At 37.1% G+C, this 11,798-nt stretch overlaps 1 protein-coding gene across 1 annotated transcript; it reads left to right on the top strand.

The window, feature by feature from the left end:
• Positions 1-9,502: 9,502 nt before the first annotated feature.
• LOC308614525 (RNA-binding protein FUS-like) lies at positions 9,503-11,458 on the top strand. The gene is given in 4 exon segments (XM_081228966.1): positions 9,503-10,630; positions 10,634-10,903; positions 10,905-10,970; positions 10,974-11,458. Coding segments are annotated over 4 exon segments (1,530 nt in total). The 5' UTR covers positions 9,503-9,544; the 3' UTR covers positions 11,082-11,458.
• The last annotated feature ends 340 nt before the right edge of the window (positions 11,459-11,798 follow it).

The following is an 11,798-nucleotide window of genomic DNA, read 5'->3' on the forward strand; positions in this document are numbered from 1 at the left end:
TTTACAGGAAGAATTAATAAAAAGTCTGGAGACCTCTTCTTGATGGAAGGTTTGCTGTCGAGAGTAGACTGTGGAGCCTGCTTTACAACAAAAGAGAAAAAAGACTGGACCTTCAGGGCACTCTTTTTTCCTTTTTCTTTTCTTTTTTTTAATTTAACCAGTATTGGAGCATTCTGAGAAGTTATCTCATTAGGTAGTCTAATATTTTCTTTTACCTTCAACTTGATTTATTGAGTTTCTTGCATTCTAAGGAGTGCTTAGTTTCCTTATGGGGGGAAAAAAGGCTTTCACGTTGATTTGTGGCTTTCACGTTGATTTGTTTCAGTTCTCCCTTTTTCTCTCTGTAGGACAAGTTCTTTAGTCAATTAGGCCTGCTTAGATTACTGAGAAATACAACATATGTGGTTCTGCAATAGCCCTTGAGAATCAAGTCAATGCTACACTTTGATATGCATGTGAAATCATAACTTTTTTGCAGATTTAAAGTTTGCTTCACTTTCTTACCTCATTGACATTTGCCCAATTACAAGGAGTTCATTCTACCAGCAGCGGGGAGCCTTGAGAAAACTGTGTCTGAATTTTTTAACAGACTTTTATTCCAAGCTGTTTTATAACACAATATTAGTTCAGATCTCTCTCTTCTTTTTAAATTAGGAAACAACAATACAAATACCTTAAAATATGATTTATTATTGATGTATATAACTTAAAAGAAGTTTCATTAATATTATGTGCAGAGAAAATACTTAAATCTTTGTTAACCTATTGCAAAGTATAAGTTAAAAATTTCTTTGATAATTTAATTTTCGTATAAGATAAAACACACAAACATAGATTTCCAAAAATCAAACTGGGTAAACTTAATAACAAACAGGGTTATAGAGATCACATTGAAAATAGAGATGATTTTAGAATTATTTTAAAGTAAAAATCAACAGAAATTAGTGACTAATGAATCATAATGTTTAAAAGAAAATGAGGGGCTTCCCTGGTGGTGCAGCAGTTAAGAATCCGCCTACCAATGCAGGGGACACGGGTTCGAGCCCTAGCCCAGGAAGATCCCACATGCCATGGAGTAACTAAACATGTGCACCACAACTACTGAGCCTGTGCTCTAGGGCCCATGAGCCACAACTACTGAGCCCGTGAGTCACAACTACTGAAGCCTGTGTGCCCTAGAGCCTGTGCTCCACAACAAGACAAGCCACTGCAATGAGAAGCCCGTGCATCTCAACCAAGATTAGACCCTGCTCGCCACAACTAGAGAAAGCCCACGCGCAGCAACCAAGACCCAATGCAGCCAAAAATAAATAAATTAAAGATTTTTTTTAAAAAATTAGAAAAAAGAAAATGAATACTTAATATCTTGAAGTATAAATGACTGAGATATCAGTGAAACTTCTAATAAAAATTATGATTCTCAGAGGTAGCCCATATTTGTAGAATGAGATTAAGAAGTTCATATTGTTGTGATAAATTAGCAATAAGTAAACTGTTCCTTAAGTGGTGACTTTCTGTGTTTATGTGTGTGTGTGTGTGTGTGTGTGTGTGTGTGTGTTCCAATATAGAATTAGAAATTAAATGCTAGGTAAATGCTAGAAATAGGGCATGTTTTTGTATTCATGTTAACTATTCAATAAAAAAAGCATAGATATATGACATTATTTTTGAAATTATGTTTAGTTGCAAGGCCAATAGTTCCTACAGCAAGAATGCATGGTTAGGAAGTGAGCCACAATACTCTCCTTGTAAATAAAACTATTCTAGGTCACAGAATTCATATCTCAACATAGTTTTGTTATTCTTTACCCTGTTATTACTAAACAGAGCCTCTTGTGAATGAATAAAAATGGTATTTCTCTCTGGCAGACAGTCCAAGAGATAAAGTAAAAACTAATAACAAAAAAAAAATCACCTATCAGGATATAAGAGTAGGAAATATTGCTAAGAAAATATTGGTTCTTAGCCAGATAATGGTTTTATATGCATTGAAGGTGGAATGTCCTTAGTGTATCTAAAGTTATTCTACAATGATGACTTGATAAGTAGAGAATATGTTATTATTTTAAAATAATGAAAATTATAAAGTGACCTACCAAGTGTAAAAATTACTCACTGAGTAACAGATGAGAGTTTAGTAAAGGCTAAAAAAGCATTAATCATGTATGAGTATATGCACACATGGAAACTTGAATCAATATGACTGACTCTGGGAAAAAATACAAATCTTAGACACCTTCATGAAGTTTCAGGCAGAGATGAGGCCACTGAAGTGAACAGTACTTTGAGTAAATCTTGATTTGAATATGTTACAAAAGATATTTCTTCCAATAAACTAAAATATAAGGGAAATGGTATTAACTGACTATGTGTCACAAAATTATTTCCAACAGATCTAAGCATGCCCATAGGTGAAAAGGATTATTGGCTGGAATAAATGTTCAAATCAATGAAAATAGCCTTATGGAATATAATAGTTCCTTGAACATATATTAATACAAGGAGGGGAGGGAATGCCATAATTTAATTTGGCAAATGACATTTTCATAAGTTACAATCTACTAATTAAATGGAACATGCATGAAATAATATTGGCCTTGGATTTCTACATGGTAATTTTGTAGAGACTATTATATTTGTAAAAGACAACTACAAGTCATTGTGCCTTAAGAAAGAACCTATGATATGCATAAATCATCCCTTACAGGTACGTCTGATGAGCCAGAAAGTCAAGTGAAGGAAGACTATGCCACCTGGGTGAAATCACCTGTGTTCTATGGCTGGTAAGTTTTATTATGACACTCACTTAAACTACTGATTGTTCTATATTTTTTATTTTCAGGTTTCTAGATACAACATTTAATATTAATGTTAATATTAGCTACAGTCAATATTACTACAGTCATTCTACAATGCCCACTGATGAGCACATTTAGAATCTTTCAACCTCTGAAAGTTTTATCTTAATTTTTATGTACAGTCTAATTAAGTGTAAGGTGTGTTTTATTGTTTAATGGGGGAAATATAAATATGTGATTTGGAGTATTTGTGGTTTTTGGAAATGTTCATGGAGTCAAACATATCCTGATAAAAAGACCTTTAACCAAATGCGTTCAGTGGGTTGAGGGGTGCAGAGAAAGAGTAAAAAAATCTGTGGAATCCTCAGAATTGGGGGGTTAGATTAACAGAATCATGACAAGTAGTTGAGGAAAAGCAAGATAGATAGATAACAGATAACAAGTCACCCAGCCTGCCAAGGTCAATACAACTGTCAGCTAAATAGCATAAAAGTTAATAATGGATAGTGAGGTCATAAAAGTATCTTATATAACATTTTTATGTGAAAGCAAAACCTTAAAATTTAGATTTTGATTTGAAATCATCTCTGTATCTAAGGGATCCATGCAGAACACTTATTATGATAATTTAAGTGTTTATTCTGAGAAGCTGTGAGCAAAATAAAAATCATTAACTGAAACTATAAAATATATATGCACCTGAAACTACAAAGAACAAAGTGTTGGTCTGAAAATGAAAACGTGGCACTACTGTCAGCAGTTAGTTTTAATTTTGATACCAGTTTTTCATTTGAGTTTACATAAATTTTTTTCAAATGGCATATTCTGCCAAGTCGAACATTCTTGCTTGCAGCTATATGTATCAAATATTACTAAGTGCAAGCTAGAGAAAAAATAAAAATAAAAAAATGGAACTATCCCGTGACTCAAGATGTCATGAACAAGGTTCTTGACATCACAGAGAGATGACTCAAAAGATTTCAACTCAATGCCCCACTTCTGTACACCAATTTACTCTGAAAGATCAGACACCTCCTATTTTTGCATAAAGCGAGCAATTTTAAGAAAAGTGCTTTCTTAAGTGTTCTGGTAATTTTGAGCATAATTTTCCTAGAATTTCTAACATATACAATTATAAAGTAATTATGACATAACTATATGAAGTCTACTTATGGTTGCGATTAAAAGATTTGTTAATTTTGGTTACAAATAAAATAATGTAGGCCAAGCTGCTGTAATGAATTTATAAGCATAACTAAGTCAGGGAGAGATCAAGTAAAATACTATGGACACTTTCTGTCAATGTTCATTCTCATTGGTAACAATATGCAGGACCAAAATAAGAACCACTGTCTCTTAACTAACTATACAGCTATTCATGTAAATATCCTCAATAAGCCAATTTTATTTTTTCTAAATATCTATAATGGAAAATATATGTATATTTCTATAATTGTGCTGCTATCCCTCTAGATAGATAGACAAACAGATAGATGTATTCCCCCAAATTATTAGTTTTGTGACTCTAGCAAGTTATATCCCTTCCTTAGGAATTCTGAGGTCTCATCACTGGCTAACTGAAGTTATAATTATATTGTGCCTGTAGTCTTGCTGGGAAAATCTTTGAAGGGTGCTTTGGGATTGACAGCACTCAGAGCAAAGAGATTAAAACTCTGGAGGAATTAAGGGTCAGAGAAAAATAATGGGTGCTGAAAAAATTGCCCTTACAGACATGTTAGTAAAGGAAAATTTCAGTTGCACTTAGTACCAGTTATTCAAATTTCTTGTTCTGCAAAATAAAATGGGAAATATTGAAGTTTTCTGGAAATAGCCCAGATAATGAAAAACCAAAGACTAGGGGAAATGAGGGAGAAGGGTCCTGTAGTCTTAGTGGAAAAAGAAAACTCATAATTATGGTAACAAATTGGCAGGTGTGACTGTTAAAGAGGAAATCTAAGCAGTGAAAATTACTGTAGGGAAAATAGCCATGCCCTATTACTGTAGGGAATAATCTGTTTGTTGTAGGACCAGGCTCTTTCACTTGTACAATGTAGCCTACACTGGTTTATGCCATAATCTCTAATTATTTCCTATGAATTGTCAATTACTGATGCTAAACAGTACTACCTTTTGTGAGATTATCTTGGTTAAACTGAAAAAACAAAAAAAGAAGCCGTATTTCATGCTTGTAGTAACATGTGTTGAAAAAAAAGTTGAAGAAGTCAGAGGTTAGGTGAAATCAAGAATTTAGCAGAAATGGAGCAAAAGCTCATGAGAAAAATGTAACCTCTCCAAGATCTTGAAATCACTGGAATTTTCACAGGGTTCCCCTTGGAACATGGGATAGAAGTTCTTGACATTATTGCACTCATTGGGGTTGTATGTTTTGATAACGAGGGAAAGAGGGGTCTCAGAAGTCTGGAAGTTTGGGGGATTTTGCCAGGAGGTTAAACCTTAAGTTAAAACAGAGGTTGATACTTAGAAGGAAGAGTACAAGGAATACCATGGAATACAATTGAAGCCACTGTTTTTCAGTGAAATGGGAATATCACTCATAATGAGTTTTCTCTTTCTCTCTTTTTACTTCCCTCTGTTCTCTCACATTCCAGATTCTCTCTGCCTTTAAAACCACATTCTCAGTTTCTGTCTCTCTTTGTCACTCATCCTTCTATGATTCTTTAGGTTCTCCCTTTCTTCCTTCTTTCTCTTTCTCTCTCTCTCCCTTCCTCCTATCTTCCCTCCCTTCCACCCTTATTCACTTTGTGTGTTTGTGGGGGATGTTTGTGTGTTTCCTCTGTCCATGATCTCTATTATCAGCATCTCTGCAGATTTGCTCTTCTGTAACATGTGGACCAGGTTTTAGTTTCCACTACTGTTTAACCTCAGCTTGAGGATAGTTTTGAATTGTCATGGCTCCATTTATCACCCCAGTGATACATGAATTGTGACTGGGCTTCCCTTGCAGCTGACACATTTTTTAAATGTCCCAATTCGAAGTTCTCACAAAAGAGCATTTGACTAAATCAACTTGAGTTTGGTGTATGTCACTGGTTATATCATATGTAGGCAAGGAGGCAAGGTCAGCTGTTCAAATTGTTACCCAGGTCCACCCCTTAGGAGCAACCATAGGTGGGGAAGCATCATTTATAAAAATGTATGCTTGAGGAGGCAGTAGCTATTATCTTTACTATAGCCCATGATAATTTTGAATTAAGAATGTTTGTGTGAGATTCCAGAAATGTTGGATTTCGACACTTCCTTTTTCTGGAGATTCTGAGTTGACATGATATTTTGAAGTAACTTATGAATTTGGAGACCCCAAAATGAAAATGAAGTAGTGCTAATTACCCATTTGGTTATCAACCAAGTTTATGATTGTTCCTGAGGGTAACTTAACCAGGAAAAAATATTACATACGTTTAAGAACTCATATTATTTCCTACTCTACCATGACTCTTCTGATAAGCAGGAAACCTAAAATCATCAGGGAATGAAACAAAGCCAGAAGGTAGACATGTCTGGATCTTTATGCTTTGGTAATCTTATATGTGGGACAGTAAGAATTGCTCATAAGGAAAAGTCTTAGAATCCTTGCTTCATTGATCACAAGAAGACCATTCAGGATATTTCCCATTCATTATATTCTTAGGCCATTGTACAAATACAATGTAATAGTAGCCATATTTGCCAAATTACATATACACATGAAACTATGAAATTAGCTTTTCATATAATTCTTTGTGAAAATCACACTGTTTTGCTTTGAAGGTAGCTAAAATTATTGTATAAGGTTAGGACGACTAAAGGATCATTATTGGGATCAGATGAGTCTAAGAATAAAATTCCAAAAGACTTTTAAGTATGTGGAAGAAATCATTAATTAACTAGCTAGCAGTGCAGTTCTATTCTCAGACACTACAAGAATAACTGATGACCCTGCCATCATCTTCAACAATCAGCCACCTACCCATTTGAACTTCTACACCTTTGCTCACATGCCAGGCTGAAATGATAGGAAGAACATCTGGGCATCTTGCCTACCCAAAGTCTCCAGGGCTCCTGTTTCTGCTCTGAGCTTAATCTTTATTTAACCTTTGTTAAAGATGGTCTCTGTGTCAGCACTTCTCCACCTACAGTGCACTTTTGTCACTGGTTCCCAATTTAAACACTTAGGGATCAGGAAGCATGACTTTGCCAACCTATGTGATTTTTTTTGTTTGCTTTCTTCCTAAAATTCCAGTAAAGCTTAATCTACTGACCTTAAATATGAGATTGTTGAGTCAGATTCTCCTTGTGCATTAGATACTCCCTTGGCATAAATTTGGCACCATAGGAAGCTGCATTAACTATTAACACATCAATATGTCTCTTATCAAATTACACATCAAAAATTGTGAATGTTTCAACTTTCAGAAAACTGCTGATGGCTCATTTCAAGATGCTAATGAACAGAAAACTCCGACTCGCTGTTTTAGTTGAATCATCAGTTTACTTAATAACATATATTTTTAAACGCATGAGAAAAAAATCTTAAGTAAACAACCTAACCTTACATCTAAAGCAACCAGAGAAATAAGAACAAACAAAACCCAAAGAAGGAAAGAAATCATAAAGATCAGAGCAGAAGTAAATGAAATAGGGACAAAGAAAACAGTAGAAAAGATCAATGAAACTAAAAGCTGGTTCTTTGAAAAGATAAACAAAATTGATAAACCTTTAGCCAGACTCATCAAAAAAAAAAGGTAAAGTGCTCAAATCAATAAAATTAGAAATGAAAAAGGAGAAGTTACCACTGACACCACAGAAATACAAAGGATCATAATAGACTACTACAAACAATGATATACCAATAAAATGGACAACCTAGAAGAAATGAACAAATTCCTAGAAATGTACAACCTTCCAAGACTGAACCAGGAAGAAATAGAAAATATGAACAGACCAATCACAAGTAATGAAATTGAAACTGTGCTAAAAATCTTCCAACAAACAAAAATCCAGGACCAGATGGCTTCACAGGTGAATTCTATCAAATATTTAGAGAAGAGTTAACACCTATACTTCTGAAACTCTTCTAAAAAATTACAGAGGGAGGAACACTCCCAAACTCATTCTATGAGGCCACCATCACCCTGATATCAAAACTAGACAAAGATAGAACAAAAAGAGAAATATACAGGCCAATATCACTGATGAATATAAACACAAAAATCCTCAATGAAATACTAGCAAACCAAATCCAACAGTATATTAAAAGGATGATACATCATGATCAAATGGAATTTATCCCAGGGATGCAAGGATTTTTCAATATCTGCAAATCAATCAGTACAGTACACCACATTAACCAATTGAAGAATAAAATCCATATGATCAACTCATAGATGCAGAGGAAGCTTTTGACAAAATTCAACACCCATTTATGACAAAAACTCTCCAGAAAGTGGACATAGAAGGAACTTACCTCAACATAATAAAGGCCATATATGACAAAACTACAGCTAACATCATACTCAATGGTGGAAAGCTGAAAGCATTTCCTCTAGAATCAGGAACAAGGGAAGGATGTCAACCCTCACCACTTTTATTCAACATAGTTTTGGAAGTTTTAGCTGTGGCAATCAGAGAACAAAAAGAAATAAAAGGCACCCAAATTAGAAAAGAAGAAGTAAAACTGTCACTGTTTGTAGTGATGTGATACTATATATAGAAAATCCTAAAGATGCTACCAGAAACCTACTAGAGCTCATCAATGAATTCAGTAAAGTTGCAGAATACAAAATTAATACATGGAAATCATTTGCATTTCTATACACTAAAAAAGAAAGATCAGAAAGAGAAATTATAAGGAAATTAACCCGTTAATTAATAAGGAAACAATCTCATTTACTATCACATCAAGAAGAATAAAATACTTAGGAATAAATCTACCTAAGGAGGCAAAAGACCTTTACTCTGAAAACTATAAGATCCTGATGAAAGAAATCGAAGATGACACAAACAGATGGAAAGATATATCATGTACTAGAATTGGAAGAATCAATACTGTAAAAATGACTATACTACCCAAGCAAATATACAGATTCAATGAAATCTCTATCAAATTACCAATGGCATTAAAGAACTAGAATAAAAAAAAATTAATTTGTATGGAAACACAAAAGACCTTGAATAGCCAAACCAATCCTGAGAAAGAAAAACAAAGCTGGAAGAATCAGGTTCCCTGACTTCAAACTATACTACAAAGCTACAGTAATCAAAACAGTATGGTACTGGAACAAAAACAGAAGTATAGATCAATGGAACAGGATAGAAAGCCCAGAAATAAACCCAGGCACCTATGGTCAGTTAATCTATGACAAAGGAGTTAAGAATATACAGTGGAGAAAAGAGAGTCTCTTCAATAAATGGTGCTGGGAAAACTGGACAGCTACACGTAAAATTAGAACACTGTCTAACACCATACACAAAAATAAGCTCAAAATGGATTAAAGACCTAACTGTAAGACTGGATACTATAAAACTCTTAGAGGAAAACATAGGCAGAACACTCTCTGACATAAATCACAGCAGTATCTTTTTTGATCCACCTCCTAGAGTAACAAAAATAAAAACAAAAATAAACAAATGGGCCTTAATTAAACTTAAAAGCTTTTGCACAGCAAAGGAAACCATAAATAAACCAAATAGACCGAGTCCTCGGTGTTGTGGTATTGGAATCTTGTTGATTGTCGGCCTGTGCGTGCATGCGCGACATGGCCTCAAACGACTATACTCAACAAGCAACCCAAAGTTATGGGGCCTACCCAACCCAGCCTGGGCAGGGCTATTCCCATCAGAGCAATCAGCCCTATGGACAGCAGAGTTACAGTGGCTACGGCCAGTCAACGGACGCTTCAGGCTATGGCCAGAGCAGCTATAGTAGTTCTTATGGACAGACCCAGAACACAGGCTACGGCACACAGTCAACTCCCCAGGGATATGGCTCAACTGGTGGTTATGGCAGTAGCCAAAGTTCTCAGTTGTCTTACGGGCAGCAGTCCTCATACCCTGGCTATGGCCAGCAGCCAGCTCCTAGCAACACCTTGGGAAGTTACGGTAGCAGTTCTCAGAGCAGCGGCTATGGGCAGCCCCAGAGTGGGGGCTATGGCCAGCAGTCTGGCTATGGTGGACAGCAGCAAAGCTATGGACAGCAGCAAAGCTATAATACCCCTCAGGGCTATGGGCAGCAGAACCAGTACAACAGCAGCAGTGGAGGCGGAGGGGGTGGTGGAGGTAACTATGGCCAAGATCAGTCCTCCATGAGTAGTAGTGGTGGCGGTGGTTATGGCAATCAGGACCAGAGTGGTGGCAGCGGCTATGGGGGAGGCCAGCAGGACCGTGGGGGCCGTGATTGGGGCAGTGGCAGTGGCTACAGCCACAGCAGTGGTGGCTATGAACCCAGAGGTCATGGAGGCGGCCGTGGAGGCAGAGGTGGCCTGGGCGGAAGTGACCATGGTGGCTTCAATAAATTTGGTGGCCCTAGGGACCAAGGATCACGTCATGACTCTGAACAGGATAATTCAGACAACAACACCATCTTCGTTCAAGGTCTGGGTGAGAATGTTACAACTGAGTCTGTAGCTGATTACTTCAAGCAGATTGGTATCATTAAGACAAATAAGAAAGCAGGACAGCCCATGATTAATCTGTACACAGACAGGGAAACAGGCAAGCTGAAGGGAGAGGCAACAGTATCATTTGATGACCCACTTTCTGCTAAAGCAGCTATTGACTGGTTTGATGGTAAAGAATTCTCTGGGAATCCTATCAAGGTCTCATTTGCTACTCGGTGAGCAGACTTCAATCGGGGTGGTGGCAATGGTTGTGGAGGCCGAGGGCAAGGAGGACCCATGGGCCATGGAGGCTATGGAGGTGGTGGCAGTGGTGGCGGTGGCCGAGGAGGATTCCCCAGCAGTGGCGGTGGAGGACAGCAGCGAGCAGGGGACTGGAAGTGTCCTAATCCTACGTGTGAGAACATGAACTTATCTTGGAGGAATGAATGCAACCAGTGTAAGGCCCCTAAACCAGATGGCCCAGGAGGGGGACCAGGAGGCTCTCATATGGGGGGGTAACTATGGAGACAATCGTCATGGTGGCAGGGGAGGCTATGATCGGGGTGGCTACCAAGGCTGAGGCGGGGACCATGGGGGCTGGGGTGGTGGGGACAGAGGTGGCTTTGGCCCTGGCAAGATGGACTCCAGGGGTGAGCACAGACAGGATCGCAGGGAGAGGCCGTATTAGCCTGGCTCCTGAAGTTCTGGAGCAGCTTTCTTCCTGTACCCAGTGTTACCCTCATTATTTTGTAACATTCCAACTCCTGATCACCCACGGGTTTTTTGTGTTGGACTATGTAATTGTAACCATACCTCTGGTTCCCATTAAAAGCCAGCATTTTAGTTAAAAAAAAAACAACAAAAAAACCCAAAAAAAACAAATAGACCATCTACAGAATGGGAGAAAATATTTGCAAATAATGTGACCAACTAGGGATTTATCTCCAAAACTTACAAACAGGCCATGCAGCTCAATATCCAAAAAACAAACAACCCAATCAAAAAATGGGCAGAAAACCTAAATAGACATTTCTCCAAAGAAGACATAAAGATGGCCAAAAAGCAGATGAAAAGATGTTCAACCTCACTAATTATTAGAGAAATACAAATCAAAACTACAATGAGGTATTACCTCACACCAGTCAGAATGGACATCATCAAAAAATCTAGAAACAATAAATGCCGGAGAGAGTGTGGAGAAAAGGACTCTCTCCTACACTGTTCGTGGGAATGTAACTTGATACAACCACTATGGAGAACAGTGTGGAGTTTCCTTAAAAAACTAAAAATAAAACTACCATATAAAATTACTACCAGCAATCCCACTCCTGGCATATATCCAAAGAAAACCATAATTAAAAAAGATACATGCACTGTAATGTTCATTGCAGCACTATTTACAATA

The sequence above is a fragment of the Mesoplodon bidens genome (genome assembly GCF_964165515.1).
Source record: "Mesoplodon bidens genome assembly, chromosome: 3".
Classification (NCBI taxonomy): Eukaryota; Metazoa; Chordata; class Mammalia; order Artiodactyla; family Ziphiidae; genus Mesoplodon; species Mesoplodon bidens.